Below are 24,986 nucleotides of genomic sequence, written 5' to 3'. Positions count from 1 at the left end.
TATAATTTCTTTCTCCTATTCACTGATAATGATCATGTTTCATTAAATGTCTACTATCTGATCCTTCCTTAAATGAGATCTTCGCATACCTTGCAAGTGCACTATCACCATGATATTCTCAAGATCCTAAGATGATATTCTTGTGATAACTCCAATATCTTCTCATGGTAGCAGGAAGAGCAGGACAAATAGGCCTGAATGACACATAAAGCCAAGCCATAAATGGTTTGCTTGCTGTTGGCTTATTTGATTTATTTCATTTATGCCCACTGCAATCAAAAAAACTCTCAGCATAATTCTGGCTTGGTGTCATGCAAGAATCATTCTTTACCACAAGACATGATTAGTGGTGATAGCCACTAATTTCCACTAAGGGCAATTATAAATTCATCATTAGATTAGTCGTTCCTCCATCCTGAAACAAGATGAGCATCCATTCAAAAAGCTATTGCTGTATTTATGCACTTATCCACTACTCTTGTCCTGTTGTCATACTATGACTACCTCATCATATATTGATATAGAGTCCTTGCAAAGATGCATTTGTTTTTTTGGTAATATAGAACATAATTTCAAGTATACATACCCAGCACATCTAAAATACAGGGTGTTGGAATTGCAAATTATTGTTGAAATGAAAACATGGTGTCTGGACTTGATGTCTTTCTGGCCATATGGAGTCCTCTGTTGAATAATGTGTCATGAATTTAAATGGGGGAAAACCAAATGATTGCAAGAAACTGATTTGCATCTTGTGCCTCTAACAATATTTTCAGCTTTATCAAAAATTGATTAATAGAAGAAAAAGATTGACGTATAGAGTCCCCTGGACTGCTAGGAGGCCAAACCAGTCAATCTTAAAGGAAATCAACCCTGATTGTTCATTGGAAGGACTGATAATGAAGCTCAAGCTCAGATACTTTGGTCACCTAATGCGAAGAGAGGACTCCTTGGAAAAGACCCTGATGCTGGGAAAGATTGAAGTCAAAAGGAGAAAGGGACAGTAGAGGATGAGATTGTTAGATAGCATCACTGAAGCAATGAGCATGAAACTGAGCAAACTCAGGGAAGCAGTGAAGGACAGGAAGGCCTGGCGCAATATGGTTCATGGGGTCACGAAGAGTCGGACACAACGACTGAACAACAGCAACAATCCCATTTCATTTCTTTAAAACTTTTATATGGAATTTCTGATTAGAGTACATTTCGAGTAAGCTTTCTGAAAGCTGAAGAAGACTGACCTAGTCAATAATCTCTGGATCTAGGTTTCTGTGTTACACTTCTTGAGGCCATAATGATTTTTCTGATCTCTTTATTCAAGACGTGTAGCTTCCTTATGTGGCCACCAGGGGGCAGCAGCGCTTCAGGGTTATTGTCTTTTCTAAGCCAGCTCTGGTGATTTAAAAAAGAGTTTTAAATACAAGTTGTCATAGTGGGTTATTTTTTGTTTGTTTGTTTGCTTGCTTGCATTTTGTTTTATAACTACCCAATGATCTGATGGAAAATTGTAGCAAAATGCAACTCATCATTGATTATACAGTAGAGCAGCCAATTTTGTCCTACTTATGTAAGCAGTTGTTCAGAACAAGTTAAGGATACAGGCATTTTCTATACACATCTTTATTTAGCTACTGAATTTGAACTTTACTGATTCCTCCTCCCTCTTACAGCATCCTGTTCTCCCTGAAAACTTTTCCAAAGCACTGGTAGACTGTCCAAAGGAGTGGGAGAGGCTGCCAGGGAAAGTAGGGACTAATAAAGTTGGGCCTTTCCAGTAGGAGCTTCTGCAGAATCTCAATTCCTTTTAGGAACTGAAGGAGTTCTCAATAGAAGAGAATATCTGTAGCTCAGGGTTGAACTGAGGAGGTGTGCTGGTATTTATTTAGTCTAAGGTGAGCACCCAAAATAATTAGACATGCCATTCTTCAGCTGGTTTGTTGAGCTATTTTCCATCCAGCCGTACAGTTTACTGGAGGTCTGTATCTGACGCTGGTGGGCACGGCATGCTGTCGCAGGCATTCATGCAGAAAGAATAGTTGTTCCTTGGTGGAAGTTTACCTAAGGGCAAATTTCTCCCATTTGCATGCTTTCCGGCATTGACGATATTACCTAGCGGGGTAATGAAATGTCTACAGGCAAACAACCTAGCTCAGAGAGCACCAAGAACTCCACATGAAGGAGTTCTGTTCATAGTAATGCCCATAATATTTCTATATTTTGTTTTTCCATTAAATAGTTATGTTTTACCTATTTCACTGAAAGGTTGCAAACTAGGATGAGATGACATAGAAGCTAGGATTACCAGATTGGGGCCGCAAAGCACTGGATGGCAGTAAATAGAGTTTTCCATATTTCTAGTGATTATCTGGATTTTTCCAACCCTGATCTGTTAAATTTACCATCATCTTTTCCATCCTTCCTTACCTGTGACATAATTCATGGAAAAAGTTACTCCCCCTAATTGGCATCCATTTTCCAGAAAGCCTTCAGTCTGAAAAGGTACTTCCACACTCCTTCAGATTTATGGCTACTGTAGACTATCACTGTTCTCCCCCAGCAGTTTCTGTAGACAAGTAACTGTTATCATGTATGAAGACTGCATGCGTGTCTTTTGAAAAATATTTACAACAGATGTAGTTGTTCAACCGCCAGATACAATTAGATCTTTAATCTAAGGAGTGAGTGCCCCAATACAAATTATATCGCAAGTGGCAATAATCCTTAACAAATGCTATCCTCTCAAAACACAAAATGCTGCATGTGTGTTTCTGAAAGTCAGTTTGACAACCCCACGCTCTTCTACCAAGACTGAAATCTGGTGAAGAAGAAGAAAAAACCCTGCCTAATCCCCAGGAAGATACACACATATTTTGACACCAAAACAAGCAGCCACTTGTTAACCCCACCACCACCACCCCCTTCAGGCACCCTCGCTGATCTCTATAAATACCCACAGAAGGGTCACTTCACCCTGGGCAGAGAGAGAACTGCTCCTGTCTGTGCTCCTGCACTCTGAAGATGCCAGTCACAGATGCTGGCGAAACGTTAGGAAACAAGACTTCAAGACCACGGCCACACAGCCCGGAAGACCCACACCAGCCACCTGGTGAAGATTGTTGGGTGTTTTCCCCCCCTTTATATTGCCTATATTTTGAAAACATTTGATTCTGTGAATACTTTAAAGTTCAGTGCAATATCTCCCACAAACAGGAGAAGATTTTGAATCAATGACAACCACAATTTTTGCTTCCTGATCAGTTTTACAATTACATACATCATGGGTGTATACCGTGGCAAGGGACATTATGTATGCCATAATGTCATCATGGTTTGTTCTGGACACCAATGATATATAACCATGTGTGGAAAATGTCAGACCATCTATTACTTCATCCTGCTAGCACTGAGATGACTTCACAAACTGTCCAAATTAGAGCTTAGATGAGATTGCAAGGGTGCCAGTTTTCTTTCAGTTTTCTTGAATCTGAAGACAAAATCTTTTCCCTGCATGCATCACACTGATTTACCTCTCTTGATCATACTATCCCCTTGGTTCGTTATAGACAAAGGGACTTTTATTTCGTTGTGTTTGCTTTGTACTGGTGAAAGAGAGTATAGCTATGGTTCCCAACTTATGGTCCATGGTGTGAGTGAGGTTAATGCAAGTAGTCAGGGGGGTGAATGTGTGTTTATTAAAAAATTTGACATTTGAGGAAGGAAGCAGGAACACTAACATCTCATGGTATTTTGCTATTTCCTAAGATTCTATTCATCTATTCATTTGATGTCCCACAATGCCACTTGAGGTCATGTGTGATCCCATTGGTACAGAATTGCAAAACCTATCTTTCATGGTGGTTCTCTGAAGTTTTAGATCATTATGATGTAATGAGGTGCATAAAGGAAAAAGTTGGGAATTACTGAGTTATAATATGCCTAGCCAAATTAATATGATCTGATAACCCTTCCCACTCTAGATCTCCAGTAGCTGAATACTTTACATACCATATCTGATTATGAAGATGCCCTCATCTACATTTTCTGATAATGTAGAGTCATCATTTCTAATTCAGCGATAGGCCTTCAGTATTAATTCTTGTAAAGCCCTTTCAAAGCCATTTAAACTAGTAGCGATTAATCAAAGTCGATGACTGCAAATTCCATACATTATTTATGCATTGTATCTTCTGTTTGTCCTGAAGTTAATATTAATAATTTTAATTGAATGGTTCAAATTCTACTGCGACATGGTAAAGAAATGCATTTTGAGTCACTCTCCACTGATATCCAGACTGCACTATAGCTTTGTGTTATCTAGGAGAATCTGATACCCTCCATATGTGCCATAGCCATCCTGGCCTTTGGACATTCTGATGGTAGGCAGTGCCTGATTGCCAAGGATTGAATCAGGAATCTTTTAGGATAGAACATGCGCTCCTAAGAGTGAACTATTCAATTTCCCCTAATATATGAATTGTTACACATAAAGATCTGACTGAGATGAAGAAGGGGATTATTTGTAATGATCAGTGTCACAAAGATCCTAATATTCCCTAAAACCGGAGCAAGCAGTTGAATTGTCCTTCAGTGTTCATAGGGAAAGTAGCTTTGGGTGATATCTATCAGCAAAAGGTTTCCGATTCCCAAAACAGTATATTTCCCTCTCTCTAATACCTATGCTTTTCAATGGCTTTTTACCCACTGTGTTGGAAAATAGTTTTAGGGAGCAGAGATGGATTTACAAAGAATATATACAAATAATATAAAAACCATGAACACATAATAATATACATACTTTGTGAAAATTTGGTTTTGGGCTTATGAGAAGGAATGTAGGTGTTTGTGAACTACCCAAATGTTATTCTGTTCATATTATGATAGCCTAGGAGTGGGCTTGGAAGAAAGCATACACATTAAAGTGATGTAGAGTATTTGTCTTTTAATTATTTACTTAAATTATTTCTATGCCACGTGGCATGCTATGCATCTCCAGGTGGTATATAATACAAAATGTACAATTTATACTGCAGTGAAACATGAAGCAATAAAACATAAAATACGTGGCTTTTAATAGTGAGTGAACCGTAGGACCATGCAGTGTCCAATGCCAAGGTGAATAAGGACAATGTTTCATACACTTTAATTGAAATAAATTCGGCAGATGATTTATCTTCATGAAGAAGGTGTTTCCTAGAGTGGGCACCAGAACTAGTGGGAAAAATCCTCCTGGTTGATGGCAGATAAGATGTTGGCTTTTCTTTACTCTGTTATGTTTTAATTCTGTGAAGAACATTGAAATAACAGATAAAAATCTAGTTGCCTAGGCACATGGACATGTAGAAACCAACAATATTTACTCAAACATGGAAATCTTATTCCTAAATATTTTGAATTTCGCATTTAGAAACATGCTGTATTCATCTAGGCCTGCATGTAATTATATGAATTCCATCTTTTTTTGCAGGGAACTTATGCTGCTGTCTTTTGATGGCCAGACTATATATTCATCTTCCCAAACTTTGTACAACTACAGTGGTACCTCGGTTCACAAACTTAATTTGTTCCGCGACTCTGGTCGCGACCCGAATTGGTCGCGACCCGAAGCAAATTTTCCCATAAGGTTCAATGTAATTATGGTTAATCCGTTCTGGCGTGGAGGACAGGGAGGCGGTTATTGCTTGGAGGGAGAGTCCCCCTCCCTATGACCACGTGTCACGGGCGGAAAAATGGCCACGGACCACGTGTCACGGGCAGAAAAATGGCCGCGGACCACGTGTCATGGGTGGAAAATGGCCACGGACCACGTGTCATGGGTGGAAAATGGCCACGGACCACGTGTAACGGGCGGAAAAATGCCCGCAGACCATGTGTAATGGGCGGAAAAATGGCCGCAGACCATGTGTAACAAGCGGGAAAATGGCCGCGGACCGTGTCACGGGAGGGAAAATGGTCGCGGATCCTGTTCGTCACCCGATCCGGCGTTCACGAACGGAGGCAAAATTTTGCAACCGGAGCTGTTCATGAACTGAATTGTTCGTGAACAGAAGCGTTCGTGACCCGAGGCACCACTGTATATATAAAATTAATCAGGCAGGCGGGAGGTGACAATGTGATCATGAGTACAAAAGCTTCAAAGAGGAATAGAGCATTGGAACTATATGCTCTGTGTTATCTCCTTTTTTCCCCACTTCAGCTGATACTTTGGTAAATCAGAAATAATTTTGCTGAAACCTAAGAGAACATGCAAAATCTTGCCCATGGAGAAATGAATTTTTAAATTGGATGCCAGGAGGGGGTGTCAAAAATATGTGAGTCCTGACAACATTGCAAACCACAGCAGGTAACCATGGTTTGATGCACAATTCCATGGTACCTTCACTTAGACATGAATGGGTAACTGTTCATTAAGTAACATGCTATTTTCGAAAGAAGAGGAAAATGCTTCCAGATGCGTTTCAGATTTAATTAATTTTGAAGCTCTGAAAAAATTAAAAGAAAAAGAAATGAAATGGGAAATATTTATCAGTTTTTGCCATAAGGAGTATTTAAGCAAACACATCCTGGCATTTTGTGATTTTAGTGGCTGAAATTAAGCATATTGCAAATGTTTCTTTACCTTTATAAGTTTGAATATAAAGCAGGAAAGTTCCAATAGTATCTGGGAATTAAATAGGGTAGACTCTAAACTAAAGCATTCCAACAAAGCTAATAAACCTAAAGGACTGTATATGTGTAAAGCCAATGTCACCACTTTGGTTATATTTCAGTTTAACTATAGATCAGTGTTTCTGATCTATACAATTTAACTATAGGTCAGTGTTTCTCAACCTTGGCAACTTTAAGATGTGTGGACTTCAACTCCCAGAATTCCCCAGCTAGCAACTGGCTGGGGAATTCTGGGAGTTGAAGTTCATACATTTTAAAGTGGCCAAGGTTGAGAAACCCTGCTATAGATTATGGATTGAGCCAAAGATTAGACTTCCCCAGAAGTTTTACAAAGGAAAAGGCAGCTTTAGAATTCTTGAATTGCTCAGGACTTGGAAGATCCAGAAATACAGTATAAACATGAGAAAATGACACAATTGAAACTGTTTCAGAAGGGAGAGAAGTTAGCATTTAAAGTAAATAAACCAACTTTAAGCAACTTCCATATTATGATAGTTAACCACAGTTGAAGCTTGTTTCGTGAGTGTGGATTTTTGTTTTCTTTTTCTTTTTCTGAAGGCAAGATGAGTGGGTGGCATGTTAGAGATACAAATTATGCACAGTGTGGGTAGAAAGAGATTTTCTCTCTCCCTTCAGTGCAGGAAAAACTAACAGAATAGTGGGAGATTTAAGACAGTTAAATGAAGTGCTTCACACAACATTTAAACAGTAGAACTTGTTTTTAAATGATTGGGCAATGCATACAACTTAGATGGTATTAAGAAAGGATTTGACAGTTTCACAGTGGATGAAGCTATCAGTGATTATTAGTTATGATAGATTATTAGTTAGATTTTAGTTATGATAGTAAGATGCTCTCTCCAGCACCAGGAGCAGTATACCTCTGCATACCAGTTTCTTGCACAGTCTAACAAAGCTTTGGCAGGGAATAAGCAGAGAAATAAGAAATCAAATCATTTATTAACATATTTGGCCACAAAGCTATAAATCAGGCCTTAGTCTTTGATCCAAGCTGTACTCCCTAACCTGCATCAAGGTTCAAGGGGTCCAAGCTAGCATTCACAGAGCCAGGTGTACGATATGCAGCTTCCAAGGAAGAAAGTTGTGAAAGTTTTTCCAGCTAAGCAACTTTGACTTGCTATGGCCAATTCTGAAAAGCTTCAGCTGTTGAAAAGCTTTCCCCTGCCAGCAGCCACTCCTTTAGCTAGCTAATTTCTGGCTTTTCTCCATTGCTGCCAATGTTGATGAGAGCTAGTGAATTTCTTCTTGGTCTGAGACTTCTCTATCAGAATTAGGAGAGGAAGGGCCTGCAATCAGTCTTTTCCCACTTGTACAGGAACTTGGTTCTATAATTTCTGAGTTGCCAGTTCCTCCACTTGGCTCTGCTCTCTTCAGAGGAAGACCACGTGGTCCAGCTGGTACCCTGACAGTTTCTGAGAAAAACAACTCATGTTGCGCTGTCCATGGTCATCTGGTTAATCGCTGTAGGAGGTAGGATTCAGGACTGTCTGATGTTATCCAACAGGTTATTTTGTTCATAGTCTTACACAACATCCAGAGCTAATGTACAAGGAGGAGGCAACTTTTCCTCTCAAGCAAAGGAAATTGCCTTTTTCCAATTCAGACTATTGTCTATCTCATTGATGGCTAAACTATTTCTTTCCAAGTCCAACTTAGAAATATCAGGGATTGAATCCTGAACATGAGATGCTTTGTTTTCTACTGCTGAGATGTGGCTGTCAACCTCAGGAAACCCCCCAGACTTTTATGATGCTTCTGCACCTACCTGTTGTACCAATATCCTATGTAGCAGTCCTCCAGCTCTCTTCTGAACTGAAGTTTCTGTATGGTATTCAAAGACAGCCCAATTACAGTGCAGCCATTCTAATGGGGGGCGGGCAGGGGGGGGGGATAATTGTAACAGGGACAAGATCACTGCTTTACTTTTACAAATTTGATGAATAAATCAAAGGTTCATGGTGCTATTTTATTAATGGTTGTTTGGGAGCAAGTCCCATTATGTTCAGAGAGACCTATTATGTGGGTTCATAGCAGCTTCAACCAGGTAGTAATTGGAGATCTTTTCTTTTCATGCGCATGCATACTTTTATGCAGGTAGATATCAGTTAAATAATTGAGTTTTACATTGGTATTACACTGTATGATCACAGCAGTTATTGAAAGTGACCTAAAACTGTAGCTAGAGCTGTCTGATTTCTGTTTTTAAATTCTAGTAGAATAATCTGTAGAATAACCTGGATTGAACAAATAAAACTATATCTGCTTTTCTTCCAAACATACTATGATTTGAATGAATGCGTGTAACATTTCAAGAAAGTAACCACACTTTCTAGGAATATTTGCAACCATGCTTGACCCTCTTATTTCCTTGGTTTGAACTATTGAGTCGCAATGCTTTGGGTAACGTTTGGGGTTTTGTAATATGAAATACTACAGAAGATGTAGGATTGTGGAAAAGAGTTTCTGCTTATTCGCTGCACTTGTTAAAGCCTAATGAACTGCATTTGAAATTAAGAAAATACATTTTGGGATTTATGTTATTGCTTTACTATCAGTTCTGTAAGTGGTGGTAGATTTGAACTCTTAAGCTCAAGAAAAGTTGGAGAAAACAAAATTAGTTTGTTGGAAGGTGGTCCAGTTACCTGACCATAAAGCCTTCTTTTCAGTGTGCTTTGAACCAAAAATATTATTGCATGAATAAGACATTTCAACCTCTTCCTCTGCCTACACATGCCTCTTCTGTGCAGCCCAGATTGTGCTAGAGGTCAGAGGGAAATCTTTTAGGGACTTTGAAGCCAAATTTATGAAAGGATAGAACTGGAGTGGAAAAAGAACACAGATCATTCCTCATACAATGGGATTTTTTTTGTAATGGTCACGCGCTCTCAGCCCTTGGAAGGAGGCAATGGCAAACCACTTTTGAAAATCATGCCAAGAAAGCTGCAGGGACTTCTCCAGGCAGTCACCAGGAGTGAAAAACTGACTTAAAGGTACACACACACACACACACACACACACAAACCCTTGCATGGGAGCAAAGTCTTCATGACTTCCACTTGGAATGTTGACTGAACTTCCATCTGTGTTTCTATATTTCACTTGGATAGAGAAACTGTTTTAATATCTTAGAATGAATATTGGCTTTTCTTTCTTTCTAGTACAATCCATATAATCTGTTATTGCTTTCTATTTTCAGAGTTAATGAGAGACCAAAAAAAATAGAAATAGAAATTCCCCCCAGGAATAAAAGATTAGGGAAAGATATTCCTTGGGCCGTCTATCTCAGGAAACTTAAATAATCCTCTGAATATAAATGTTCTTATTGCAGCCACGATCTTATTAATCAAATGTAGGATGCACCTGCAAATCATTTCAGTGTATATATGGAAATTAGATTAAGAAACTCTAAGAGAGCTGATACAAATACAGGCCAAATGGGTTGATGCTTTTTAGCACCAGTTCCTATTTAATTCCCCTGACAGTGTGCTAGAGATGAGGAAACAATTCTTTGAGGCCCCAGAATTACCTATAGGGGAAATGCATGGCAACCAAGATCACTGCTTACAAGTTCCCCAGCTGGACTCTTCGCAAACATGCTTAATCATGGCTCTCCTGTTTCTTCTTGAAGCTGAACTATGCTGTACGTTGAGATTGTGAAAAACTGTGTTTTCAGGTACCCCAAATAGTTTCAAAATGTTGGTCCCTCTTCCAGTGACAACATTAGACCTAGGTGAAAGAAGGATCCAACATTTGTACCCAATCTTGTTCGCTGTCATGTCTTCCATCGGGCAGGGACTCATCCCCACTCTTTGTTTGATGAGTTAAGACTTGTTTTGTAAATACCAAATACAGCTTACTTCTTTTTCCCCAGTGCAACTCATCAGACAATAGAAAGGTCACTGACAGTGCAGTGTAGCAGCAGGAGCAATATGAATCTTTCTCTTTCCAGAAATTGGATGTCATTCATTTTGGTCACCAAGTTTTGATCAAACTGAACATGATTTGGGGGTTGCCCTCCCTCTACTTCAGAATTTTACTTCTAATTTCTGTGATGCCTCTTGCTGAAGCCTAGATGTGGGAAGCCAACTATTGTTCTTGGTGTGCTTGTTCAACAGTATTAGATACAGCCTCCCTGGGGCTTGAACCATCTGATTCATTTTTTTAAAAGCATGGCATGCATTAAGTTTATTTTGAGATTGCACTTGGATTCCTTTGGCTTTGATATAAAATAAAGCTGTAAAAATATCTGCTTTCATTAAAAATAAAAATAATCTGTTTCTCCGCAATCATATCCTGTGGTTTTCTTGAGTAGATTTACTCAGTGGGATGAAGAGGGGAAAGAGTGCACTGAACTCTTTTTGATTCAGTAAAATTGTACAGATTTTCAAAATATTTATTAGATGTTTAGATGCCACAATCTTAAGACACTTGGTGATTTAGGGAAATATCTACAATAAAACAATATAATTTAAAGTAGTAAAACCATTTAAAAATTCATTAAAATTAAAACAGTATCCCAGTAACAATGAGCAATTCCAATGGATTTATATTAATTTATTAAAAGCCTTCTAGAACAGCTCCATTTTCACCAAATTCCAGAAAGCCAGCAAGGGTGGGACAAGCCAAACCTCTTGTGAAAGTCTATTCCATAAAAAGGAGGCCATCACAAAGAAGTATCGCCTTCTAGCCTTGCCCTCCCCCAATTTTGTTATAATGGAGGACCATCAACCATTTTTCTCATTTAGCTTGTATTAGAGGAATGGTTGAAGGAGATGGTCTTGAAGGTATCATGGCATCAAGCCATACAGGGCTTTATAGGTTAAAACCAGCAGTTTAAATTGTGCACAGAAACTTCCCAGGTTCAGAGGAAAACAGGCCACCTTCAGGAAATATATTTTTCTGGATTGGCATGAAACCATGGTCAGCATGTAAACATTGCTTTTCAAGGTACTGAAACCTTGAAAGGTACTGAAATGACTACTTAATACACTACCTAAAATTCACACTACCATTCTCCCTTAGTCCATGCTGCAGACTAGAAAATCATAGGAACGGTGTAAATAGTCAGGGCCACACAAGCAAAACATAATTAAGTATATTTCCTGATGCTGGCATCTGATGCTATGCTCTGGCATAAACAATTATTCAGAAAAAGTTCCTTCTTCCTTGCAGTCAGGACTACAATGCAGTTGCCATTCCATATTTTGTGACTGAAAAGTCCAGTTTCTCAGATCAGAATTTAAATAGTTCTTACCAGGGGTTATCTTCCTAATTTGGTTCCTGCCCACCTCAATCTTTTGTCTGTTCCTTGTTTCCTTCTCTTCAAAGTGTACATTTATGAGCATGTGCCCAGTTAGAATTGTACACAGTAGGAAACTAAGTGCCAAAACAGCCATGCCAGTTTCATTGCAGGAGGAGCTGAATAAAGAGGCAAGAATATAACTGCTAATGTAGAAACCATCCGCACCAAAACCCAATGAAATTCAGCACTGTAGGGCATCCAGAAATCTTTAGCTAGATTATCCCCATTCAGATAAAGGGTGGACAATAGGGAAGTAAAGCATGGCGTATTCATGATAGAAAGAGGCATTGCCTGAAAGCTTTGTAAAAGCATCACTGTTAATCATCTGCATTGCCCATTAAATTGTTTATCTGAACACAGCCTAAATTCTAAATTCCTGATTCTATACAGAGAAGGGAAAAGGAGGAACATAAGAATAGCCCTGTTGGATCAGACTAAGGATTATAATCCAGCATTTTGTTTTGCATAGTGGCCAACCAAATGTGTCTGTGGCACTTTAGAACCAGGCGTTGTAGACTTTCTCGCTAGGGTTCCCTTGCATCTGATACTGGAAGGAGAGGGACCCCAAACAGAGGTAAACACAGCCTCTTTAAGACAAATAGCCCTTCCAACACCTGCCCTCACCTCCAAATTCATCCCATTCCTCTTTTAAAGCCCTCCCAGTTAGTGGCAATCACCATATTTGCCGGTAACAAATTCCACAGCTTAATTATGTATTGTGTGAAGAAGTGCTTTCTTTTGTTCTAAATCTTCTTCCAAGCAGCTGACTGGATGACTCCTACTTTTCCAATAGGGAAAGACCAAGCTCTAGTTCTTTTGTCAAAAAGAAGAAAACCTTTATCCATGTCAAGAGCCTACACAGTCACCTTCCCCCCCCCCAAGCTAATTGTTTAACTTTTTCTCATTATGCAATGGGTACGAACCTCCTGATCATTTTGCTTGCCCTCTTCTGCACTTTTTCCAGTTCTATTGTATCCTTTTTCTAATGAGAGGAACCAGGGAAAAAGAAAAGAAAAGAAAAGAAAAGAAAAGAAAAGAAAAGAAAAGAAAAGAAAACCATTTTAGGAAAGAAAGAACAAAACGTACGTTATGGATTCTATGCAGTGCTAGTATTTTATGTGGCATATCTTTAGCTCCGGCCACAGAATGAAAGACCGAGCGCCAGTTGTGCATCCTGGCATGGCTTTTTGAGTGCAGGAGTTTCACAAGTGCAGGAGTTTCACACGAAGACAATGTAAGTCTTCCCCTGCCTGCCCTCCACTGTCTCCCCAGGGGTTCTGAATGCTGCTCAGACTGAACAGAAGCGCAGGAAGCTTAGTGTGTCCCCCAAATCAAAGTTCGTGCATTCACCGATCTGAATAATCAGCCCTGCCTCTCTTTTCTGGTACTTTACTGGCAGCAGCCAAGCACATAGGAGAAAAGCAGTCAAGATCTTCTCTTGAAGGAGGAAAGTATTAAATTCCTGTCCACAGACTACATGTAGTTATTCTCTAATAATGTGAGACCATTCCTCTCCCCACCCCCCCATCATCACCTCCCCCAGCAAATAAGACTGTGGCTGTTCCCTGATTGGTATATCACCTCACTTTCCCAGAGCATTGATTTTTCTTGCCCTCCTTTTATTTGCTTCATAAAAACAGTGACAAGGAGCTACGCTGTCTGTTGAGGAGCTCTTGGGGTGCCTTTATTTTTAGCATGAGCCAACCTTTTTCTTCTTTCAGATGAAGGAAGTTGGATTGTAAAACCGTTTGTAAATGTGTATGGTGATATTTGCTCCGGTAAGTTAACCTTGTTCCTCCAGCAACTGTGGCTATGAAGAAATGTATTTTCTGAGGTACTCTTTGAAAATTGTAAACTACTGTACTTCTGTTGCATGCGTGGGTTTGTGTTAAGTGCCTTTGTTTAGTTGTTTAGCTTATAACAATATCTACTACTTTTGTGTGTGTGTGTGTGTAGAGAAGTATTTGAGTGAACTTATCCTGCAGTTAGGAAACTGCAGAAATGTGGGCATAAGAAAGAAATAATATAAAATTGACCTAATAAAGCACTGACCCATAGACTTACCCATTTCACTCTCCAGCTCCCCCAAATCTTTTGGGTTTTTTTGCGGGGGTGGTGGTTTTTAAAATGCAATTCTTTGAAAGATAGAACAAGAAAAATGGGCAATATAGAGGCTGTTTCTTATTTGCTTTATTTGACATATCCTTTCTCCTTTTAACATAATTGTTAGGTTAACATACAGCATGTATGTAACTGCAGGCTTTATTCTGTAAAGCATAGATTTATTTTCTTCTTAACTTTTAAGAACATTAACCTTGTCCTGTTAAAGGTAGACTTTTTTTTATGTAATGTTTCAAAACAAATCTATATAAAATCGCTAAAATAAATTATACAAAATAGCATCCGATGTCCATTTTATTTTAAAATAGGAAAAGAGTATTGTATGCAGTTATGAAATAATACAGTAACTCTATATTTGACAAGAGTAAGTATTGTGGCAGGAGCAAAGTTACCTACTAGAATTTCTGAGCTTGTCTTATTCAATTAAGAAATGTATACTTGCTTTTTACTCTGCTTGGAAGTGGCAAATTTTGAAAATTATGGAAGGTCCATTAGCAGTCTATAGCAATTATCGGCTTTTATCCCTCAGAAATGCATTAAGTTTGAATGTTCAGTGGTTAACCATTATCTGTCAAATAATTCCTTGTCTTGTTCAATATGACTGGACAATTAGAAAAATAATAGGCAAAGCTGATATTCTAATTTCCTGAGGAAACGGTTTCGAAGTAGGCATGCTAATTAAACCTGTTCAGTTGCATTTTTCATTTTTTTAAAAATTATTTCTCTCCCACTTAAATCTAAATAAATTCCAATATGTTTTGCTGGTCAAAATATACACACATAAAAGTAATTTATAGGAAAGTATACATTAATAAGAAAACCTAAACATGGCTATTTAATTGTGTAATGATAAGCATAATTATTAGCATTTTAGTAATTATTTAATAATCCAAAGTATAAATATGCTGCATATTTTAGGCAATGCATGTGCAAGCTTTGATCAGAAATCAAAGCGTAAACAACTTTGTATTTTTAAAGCATTAGCCTGAAGTATTTTGTTATAGAGGGATTCATGTCAGAATCCCAAACAGAATGCAAGGACATAGAAAGGAATGTGCTATGGATTGGCCCAACTCAAAATGCTGACTCCAGTTCATGTGAATATGGCTTGCCTGTCAGTCATGGAAGGTACAGAAACAAATCCACTAGAAATAAGACAGAAAAACTGTTGTATGTAGAAGATAGGAAGACCAAGATATTTAAACACTAGTTGGAGATCTTTGGTATCCTAATATGACCTACGAATTGGGCCTAGGTAGGAGAAATGGATGCACCCATCAAATATAGTAAGCATTCTTTTTCATGGGAAAAAAAGAAGAACCCCCCCCCCCCCCCCGAAATCTGTATGCTATTTTGGAAATCTATTAGATTCCCCCTTCCATTTTTTATTTTTTATTTTTTTTTGTATTGGTAAGCTTGGAAGAATATTAAATCTGAGCTGGGTCTATTCAAGAAAATAAATCCAGGGAAAAGGTTTTGCTACAGATTTTTTGAGAGAGACTGGATTGTACCTCCATCTCTTTCAATTAGTACAACTTTCAGTTCTCATAAAAATGAAAAAAAAATGTATTTGGAGTATCCAAAAGCATTGAGTTACTAATTAATTATACTCTTACCATACATGGTACAATCAAAGCTTATACCACTAGTGCAGAGTTTCTCTGACCTTATAACAGTTGTTTCAAAGGTAGCAAGTTACTAGCCTGTACCTGCCTGATTGGTCAAAATTTATGTCAACCACATTAACAAATCAGCAGGCACAGCAGATGGTACCACCTAACCAATCTTAGCTGATTCCAAAAAAGCTGAGCAAGGTTGGTCTTCATTATTACTTGGATGAGGGACCACAGGGAAACCTCAAAGCTGTAAACTGAATGGGAATTTTAAAAATCCAGAAGATGGTAATAGTAAACCATTTCTGTATTGTTGCCAAGAAGAAGAAAAAACAACACAGAGATGTATCCATATAGTCACCTAGAGTTGAGCACAGTTCAAGGGAGCTTGGATTTATATAAAACCAGAAAAGTCAGATATCAAACCTGGGTAGTAGGTCTGATTTACTGTCACTGAACACAACTCGGTGATTTCTTAAAAGAGATCTTCTGTCTCTTCATTCTTGATGGCAACATTCGAAAGCTTGTCTAAAGCTCTTGCTAATTCCACTATAGCTGATGAAGAATATTGTAGGGACAATATTGTAAACAGAGATGGTGAGGACAGTATTTCAAGTGGCCATTATACATGCAGTGGATTGCTGGAGATGGAGAAGTTAGGGAGATAGTAGACTTCTCATGTTCTCTGAATCAAAGCACCTGTGATTTTGACTCTATTGAGAAGTGCCAACTCTCAATTTTTAAAAGTATTATATTTTGTTGGAACTAAGAAAGAACCAAGAAAAAGTAGGAAGACAGAGATTCATGGTTTGTGGAGCAACAGAGCTTCCTGTTTGCTCTTGCACTTGTATGAATTTGGTGCTTGTGTCTTGGTATGTGAGGAAAAAACTCAAAAAACTAGGACATAACACCCAAAAAGGTGCAAACCAAGCATCACTTTGCTTTTACATTTTAAAGATACTAATAGTAGGTGTCAGTCATGATTCAAATATAATTAATAGCTGTGTAATACATGTTGCCTAGTAATTGCTGGAACCAAGCCAGGTTCTTTGTACATAAAAAGTAGTATCTGGTGTGGAGTCCTTGGTGCTCTCTGAGCTTGGTTGTTTGCTTGCAGATATTTCATTACCCGACTAGGTAACATCATCAGTGCTCTTGAGTGTAGGGTTTGCTTCCCGTTTATATACAGTACTTTGCCCTACCAGTGTTAGTGGGGACGTGGTTTTCTCCTTGGTAATTCCTTTATTGGGGAGAAAACCAAACTACCAAGGAGAAAGCCACACCCCCATCAACACTGGCAGAGCAAGCTACTGTATATAAACAGGGAGCAAACCCCCCACTCACTAGCACTGATGATGTTACCTAGTGGGGTAATGAGACATCTGCAAGCAAATAACTAAGCTCAGAGAGCACCAAGGACTCCACAGTTCAACCCTGAGCTACAGGTATTCTCTTCTATTGGAACATCTAGTGTACCATGTGAATGCAGCCAACATTTGTGGATGGTAGAGAGAGCTTGAAAGGAAGCATCTGAACCTACTAACTCAGTGTAAGGTTTGAAATATTGGACTGGGTATCTGGATAATGTGCTGGGCAGAACTCTGCAAATGGCATGAAATATCAGGCACACTAAGTGAAAATGATGGTGGTGCCATCACCCAATTCTAGTTTTTTTGGAGTGAGGTTGGCCAGTTGAGCTATCCCCATATTCGAATGCAGTTGATTCTAGATTTTGTATGAAATGGGACTTTCTTCTCTGTTTTCAAGCTGGAAGAACTGCTTATGGGCAATGCTATTTTTATATAAGCATTGTTGCTTTTGTCCTTTAAACAAACACAAAAGGAGCTTGATATCTTCAGCAGAGACAACTCATTCGCTCCAAAGAACTGGGAGATGAGACTTAAAAAGTGATACTCATTTACATTTCTGATTGGGAAAGAGCATTACTTGCAGTGTAGGAAGGTAATCTAAGAAAATTAAATGGAACTGCCTGCAATAGGGTTTTATTTAAACAATTATTTATATTATTTGTAAAATAGTTATACAATTATAGCTCATAATGGCATTATTATACAATAATTTCTATCAAATCTTGAGGTGGAGAACATTTTCATTGAAGCTCCTGCTACTTTCTGTCTTCCAGAGAATATGAACTTCCCATGCTGCATTCAGCAGATAAAACTCATAGTGTGATCACACTCCTTTTGTGATGCCTTAACATCAAGTACAGAGAATCCTCATATGTGCTAAAAGCTAATGTCACCATTTTGCTTGGTTAACATGTCATGCTAGACTATAATGTGATGTATTAGTTTTTAGGTTCAATGAATGGATGGAACTAGCTGCTAAACTATGGTTTGTTTTAGAGCACTACAACATATTTTGCAGGCATGGTTTATTGCTGGCTTTTGGATTGCACCCACTTTCACCCCCCCCCCCACCCCTTCCCATGTAACACTGCCAAATTTATAATTCTAATTTTTGTTCATCTGGGAAGCTGCATTTCGTTTTGTTTTTCTTTTCTTGAATTTAACTAAGCTTCTTTCCCCTCTGAAAAAAACTTTCAAAAGAAGTAACAAAAATATTGTAGGGCTGGAGGAAACTAAGCTATCATGAGAATACCTTTAGCTTGCTACCATATATAAGATTATGAGTCAGACTTACCGTACATTTCACAATGAAAACTACATTTAATATGTTTCAGAGGCATAGATCATAGCAGTCACTTCTAGTAGCTGAAGGAACATTTCCTGCTTCCCAACAAACCTAAGATTGCATGTTGATTTGTGGTAGACTTTTATGCATGAAAATGTAACGGAATTTTGACTATTGCTTGACATCATCTCATGTTTCCAAGCAAGACAGTAAAGGAATGGGGGAGGGGGGAGGAATGGGAGTGTTTCTTCCCTTTCCCTTTATATTACTCAGTAATCAGGAAGCTTGAAAGCTGGAGACATGAGTTTCATAAAGTGGTGAAATGGGAATTCTCACCCATATGGGGGGTGGCTGGTGCCTTGATGATGTTCCCCAAACTACTGCCAATTTAACGTCTATTCTTGGATTATATTTATTTTCTATTTATTCAGGATCATTCTATATTGTATTTTTAATTGATTTTAACTGCTTTGTAAACTGCCCAGAGTCATTTTTTAACGAGATGGGTGGGGACAAATGCGATATATAGATAGAAAAATAAATAAATATTGCTTTGAGTCAAAGGCAAGAGTCAACGTGAGGCTGGTCTGCTTACTTATTCTACAGCTGGGGTCACAGTGGGGGATAGTGTGTGTTTTTAGGGAGTGCAGAGAGTCACAATGGATGTGGATGTGCCAGGCAAGTACCTGGATTCTGTTCACCCCCAGGTAGACAGGATTGCAGTTTCCCAAATGAAAACATTAAAGTAAATCCTAAAGTGTGGAAACTGTACCTCAGGTTATCAGCAGTTGGGTCCATATAAGCCAGCACAGTTTGGTTTGGGTTTACAGTTTTATCATCCTTGGCCTGGAGTTAGTGTGTCTGTGGATGTCAGGCCTAGCCCAAGGAACTCCAAGAGACAATGCCAATTCAGTCCGGCTATGTTTATTAGCTACAACCTCTAGCAAGAATCTTCCCAGACTAAAACCCCAGTTCCCAAAGTCCTCCAGCCACAACAATGTGAATTCCTCAGGGGGGTGCCAGTCTCATCCTCTTGCTCCTCTCACGCGGTTCTGGCGAGCTAAGAAAATGTTTATCTCCCTGAGCTTGGCCTTCATAATTCCATTCCATCACAGTGGATTCCCTGTCATGTTTTTATTGTTATAGTTGTTTTTAATCCGGGCTGACATGTTTTGCTTTATGCTTTTAACTGTTTTAATTGTCTATTTGGATATTGCAAACCACTCAGTCTTTTGGCGTGGGTGGCCATAATAAATTTAATTAATAACAACAACAGCAATAATAATACAACTGTTGTAATTTACAAAGTATGACTCTGAGTGCAATGTATTAATTCAACTATTAATGAACTATAGCTGAGCAACCATACATGTCTGTAGCAAGCCACAGGTATGCCAAAATGATGACATACATTACAACATCACATTACAAACAGTGTGGTTTTGTAATGACCTCACCATGTGATGCAAGTATGTAAGTTGCATCATTTGTGTCACGATGTAGTGATGTACATGTCAACAACTGCTGTGGTTCCCCCCACATATACACACCCCGATGCCCATAAAAGTAATCTACAGCATAATACAACCTTAATCAGATTTTGCTACTTATTTCAATGGCATAGTTAAGGAGAACTCTTAGGGTTGCAAAAAGGTGTTTCAAGAGCCACACGTGGTCCTTATTTCATGGATGGTCCACCCTGATTTCAGAATGATCTCAGCCTCTCAAATTATTCTCCTGGGGTCCCAGAATTTAATATTTTACTCAAATTAGGTCACCGTATATGCATTTCATGTGTTGTAATTTTTGTATTCTGTGGCAGGATGACTCTGGGCAGCTCACAGCAGTTAAAAATACATCCAGCAGCAAAAATAAAATGCATAACCAGCAGCCAAAGTGAAAACCAGTCAAACCACAGTTAACATAACTATTTCATGGGCTCTAAATGACAACCCAACCCCCAAGCCTGGGAACACAACTATATCTTCAAGCATTACATGCTCGAATTACTGCCTCTGCATGTATTTCTAACTCTTCTTAAATGCTTGTGGCATTTTGCACTGATCTAGATTATGATAGATTATAGCAGTGAGGGTGTTCCAAATTATTAACATCTGTCTCACCAAAATATCAAGCTCCTAGGTTCAGAATTGCAATCTGCAAACCGCGTCATGAAGGTGGAGCAGTACTGTTTTTCTCCCAAACTCATTCTTTACATTGTACCAGCAGTATAGGAATGACTGTCACATGTCTCCTTCCTACCAAACCAGGGTGGGAAACCTTGGAGCTCAGGTCTTTCTCATAGCAGCACCAAACCTCCAGAATCTGGATTAATGCTGATGGAAGGAAAAGCTTTCTAGAGTTTCTGATATCATCTGTAGCAGTATTTCTCAACCTTGGCAACTTGAAGATATGTGGACTTCAGCTCCCAGGATTCCCCAGCCAGCATGACTGGTTGGCTGGGGAATTCTGGGACTTGAAGTCTACATATCTTAAAGCTGCCAAGGTTGAGAAACAGTGACCTGCAGGGTAAAAAGAAGCAGAAGTGCAATGGCTCCTATATTTTGAAAGCCCTACACTATATAGTATTCTCCATGATATATGCATATACTATATTATATTGTCATTTCTTTCAAGTAGCTCAGAGTGGCAGACACATTTCCCCATTTTATCCTATAATAATCCTATAAGGATTATTACTCCTAGAGTCTGGAGTAATTGTGAGCAAATTAGAATGTTTCTTTGTTTGAATGTATGAATGAATGTATACATAAATAAGATGTATATTGCAAAGATATACATTCTCTTTTGAGCCATTCTAGATCAAATGTGCATTGTGTAGTCAGCTTATTTGATATTATATATATATTAATATTATAGAGGAATTAGGAAAAGACAAACTGTATTCCATATAAAGTTATCCATTTATATCTGATTAGAATGTTTGTCCATCTAAATCCTACATTACCTACTCTGCTTGGAAACTCTCAACAGAATCTTCAGGAAAAGAGGCATTTACCTGCTATCTGATCCTGTAATGGGAAGCCACTAAGGAATATATTTGGGACTATTGGCATGCAAAATCCGTGTTCTACACTCAGCTATGATTCCTTTCCGAAGTTTATTGACTCCTCTATTTTTCTACATTAAAAAAAGAAAATGCTGCACCTCCTGGGAATCGTATTTTGGAGATGATCTTGCCTTCCAGACTTTGGGGATGCATTTAGTTCTTGGTCGTGGCATTTAAGTTCCACCAACTTCTTAATATTTCTGTTCTTCTCAAACAGCCAATGTTGATGAATGGCTAGAAGCTCTGGAAGAAAGATCCTAGGCCTAGACAGTTGGCTTTCTTGTGACTTCATCTTCCATCTATGTCAGGGATCCAAATGTTGTGGGTAATCTCATAAAATGGTTGCTGGGGGAATATGGTCCATTCACAAAGTGGATGCCATGTATCTTATAACCAGTGGCTGGAATACAACTTGCCACCCCCTCTTAGCTTCTCTTCCAGTAAAAAGCTCTCTACAGCCACTGTTTATCTTTGTTCTTTTCCTGGACAGGTGAACTGAAAGAATTGGGTTGCAGAAATCTATCATTTGTGGTTTCTAAAAGACTTTACAGGATGTATTGGGGTCCAGGGGTATTCCTGGAAGTAAATATTCTTTAGGAGGTGTGTGTGTGTGTGTGTGTGTGTGTGTGTGTGTAGAGAGAGGGAGAGGGAGAGGGAGAGGGAGAGGGAGAGAGAAAGAGAAAGAGAAAGAGAAAGAGAAAGAGAGAAACGGAGCGAAGTCTGGCAGCCATTAAAGGAGCTATTTGTGGGAAGATTTCAGACAGAGGGAGGGACAACTGTCAATCTGCCACCATCTAAATGTACTAGAAATATAATTCCCAAAATTCCCAATAAGAGGTTGGGGAAGTTGATTGTGTGAATTCAAGAGAATATAAAGGATGGATTTGGTTGGATGGATTTGTAATGGTTATCCATTTTCTATCAGTATTAATGCTAAACTCCATGGTAGCATCCTGGTTCTATGCAAGGCTGGGAATGCTGTCATATTTATGTTAGTTTGCAAAAGCAGAGGAGTGAATCATGTACTACGTCCTGAGTAGCCATATCTCAGGATTGATTGCTGAGCCCTGTCATCACTGAGCCGGTCTCAGAGCTCCCCTCTCTCCTGCTGAGCAACACCACTAGACTGTGGTAACATTTTGCTCTGCAGAAGTGCTTTTCAGGTGGTAAGTATAAAGACAGATTAACGTAGATTCTTCAGGAAAGGTCTTGAAGAATATATTAGAAGCATATCAGATTCTAAGAGTCTGCTGCTTTATCCCATTCAAGACGAATTTGCATGGGTTCCTTTTTCAGTAACAGAACAGCTCTTAGAGCAGGAATTCTGAAAACATTTTGCTAGAAGAAAAACAGAATGCCAGTTGCTGACCTCCCCTCCTTTCCCAGCATTTAATATAGCACTCTGATTGGTGCGTGATCACATGAAGAAGGCTTTTGCTGAGTTAATTAATGCCATGGTTTAAATTTCTTCTGCAGTTTCTTTCAGTTTGATGGAAAACAAATTGCTTCCAAAATGTGCTTCGGGGGAAGGAAAAAAAATGGCTAAATGCTCATGGAAGAGATGCACCATTCTTACATTTACTTTGATCATAAGATGTCTGAGGGATGTCTGAAATGTCTTGTCCAATTTTCTCATCATCATGGTGAAGTCTACTTGGTTTTCGACACCTCAGTTAAATCTCAAGACATTATGAGGAATCACCTTTCATGGGACTTTTACAGGTCAGAAAATAAAAGCTATGCTAACCCCTCATTTCTTACTAGGTATATAGAAAAATATAACACACACCCCCCAAAAAAGAAAGAAAGAAAATAGAAAAAAAGATGGTGAACCAGAAAGATGATATCAAATTCATTGCACAGATGGATAAATTTTGTGCATGATTTTTCTTCCACTCCAGTGAAAAATAAGATGAAGCATACTGAACATTGTATCAAACTCTCAAAGGCAGTTCCTTCATAACACTAATGGAAAGTTATTAAAATAGGCTTTAATGTTCACTGGCACTGTGTCTAGATGATGGTGGTGATAATGAAGTTTGTTAATACAAAATCAACTTGGATTAAGTATAATTGAAGGTTGTTAGTGAGCAGTTTAGATAATATGTAATAGTGTGATGGAAACACTGCAATAATAAGTAGGTTACATTATCAGCTGCAATTATGAAATATTTTTCTTCTTTTTGTTTGTTTCTGTGCCCCATTTACAGTCTCTGCCACAGATAATGGAGCTATCACATTTTCTTGCTAAAATTCTATTTTTTTCCAATAATTTTTGTTCTCTGTTTTGTTTTGTTTTTATGTGTAGCAAGTGGCAGCATCTGCCTTATCTTTTATTTGCTTGGGAGCAGGGATGTCTGCAAGGTGTGGTTAAAAAAAAAGATCAAGATGGAGGCAGTCATGGTATGATGAAAGTTCCAACTGCTGTTTTTGTGCACCACACACATGACACACACAAAGAACAGGCAGAGCTTTGATTGTACCATTGCGACTGCCATCTTGGCTCCTCTTTTTTTTTTTTTTTTAATCATATCCTGCAGAGCCCCTGCTTGGAAGCTAAGCAGGATCAGGGCTGTTAAGTATTTGGCCAGGAAACTGCCAGAGAATTCCAAGATTGTAGACTTGACTGGAAAGGAACAAAAAGGAGCAAAGTCTGAAGGAAAGGAAGCTTGCTGGACCTATTGACAGAGTGAGACAACAGGCATACCAGTCTCCCAGGAGTTAGTTAATCACAGAAGTTGCAGGGACCAGAAGACCAGTCTTGGTTGTGGTGATCAAAGGAACTCTTCTATGGTTTTACTTGCAAGAAGTTAATCTTCTACAGTCTCTTTTGGGAAAGCTTGTTGTTTATTATTATATACATCATTAGAACTGGTTGGTCTTGAATAAAATTAATGTTGAAGACTACAGTATTATTTCCTTCTCTGGGAGATATGGAAATTAATATGGTGTGGAGCAGATCAATCATCTTATAGCTGTCTATGACAGCTAAGTACCATCAGGTCTTTTGTCTTTGATTCTCTACTGTCCATTAATTAAATCTTGATTAGTAGCATATTTGATATTAGAATGTCCCCACAGACTTGAACTCCTTGTGCCATTATTCCAAGGTCATGTATCTAACTATTTAGATCCCTGAAGTATTTTCATAAGAATCCAAGGTTGATATAATACTCATGTGAAAGCACTTGTTTTTCACATATTGCATTGTAAATATTCAGCATGTTCCTTAGGTCATATGGATTATCGAAGCATTGTATTGGCAGTGACACAAATGAAATTATTTTGTTAAGTTATCACTCAGAAATGTCTACACCATTGAAAATTGTAGTGTTACCCACGATGATGCACAACTTGATGAATGATCTCAACATTCAGTCATTTTGAGTATCAGTACACTGCATATAGTTCTTAGACGGTGGGGTGCAGGCAACAGTATGTTAAGACTTGCATGGTAATCTTGACATTAGAGATTCTACCTTGCATAGAACAGCATAGGCATGCTTGAGATAAAACTGAGCTTTGATTCTGCTTGTGG

General features: G+C 38.6%; 1 protein-coding gene across 1 annotated transcript in view; it reads left to right on the top strand.

The window, feature by feature from the left end:
* Positions 1 to 13,356: 13,356 nt before the first annotated feature.
* Positions 13,357 to 24,986, top strand: part of SYNPR (synaptoporin) — a 64,110-nt gene continuing 52,480 nt past the window's right edge. The window contains exon 1 of the mRNA XM_088134796.1: positions 13,357 to 13,767. Within this exon, the coding sequence (XP_087990922.1) occupies positions 13,744 to 13,767 (24 nt within the window). The 5' untranslated portion in view covers positions 13,357 to 13,743. The remainder of the gene's footprint in view (positions 13,768 to 24,986) is intronic.

This window comes from Python bivittatus, unplaced genomic scaffold (genome assembly GCF_059951505.1).
Source record: "Python bivittatus isolate LINGU-HERP-01145 unplaced genomic scaffold, Pbiv_v1 ctg000080_np1212, whole genome shotgun sequence".
Taxonomy (NCBI): Eukaryota; Metazoa; Chordata; class Lepidosauria; order Squamata; family Pythonidae; genus Python; species Python bivittatus.
The sequence above is the reverse complement of the archived record's forward strand: the minus strand, read 5'-3'. Positions and strand labels throughout refer to the sequence as shown.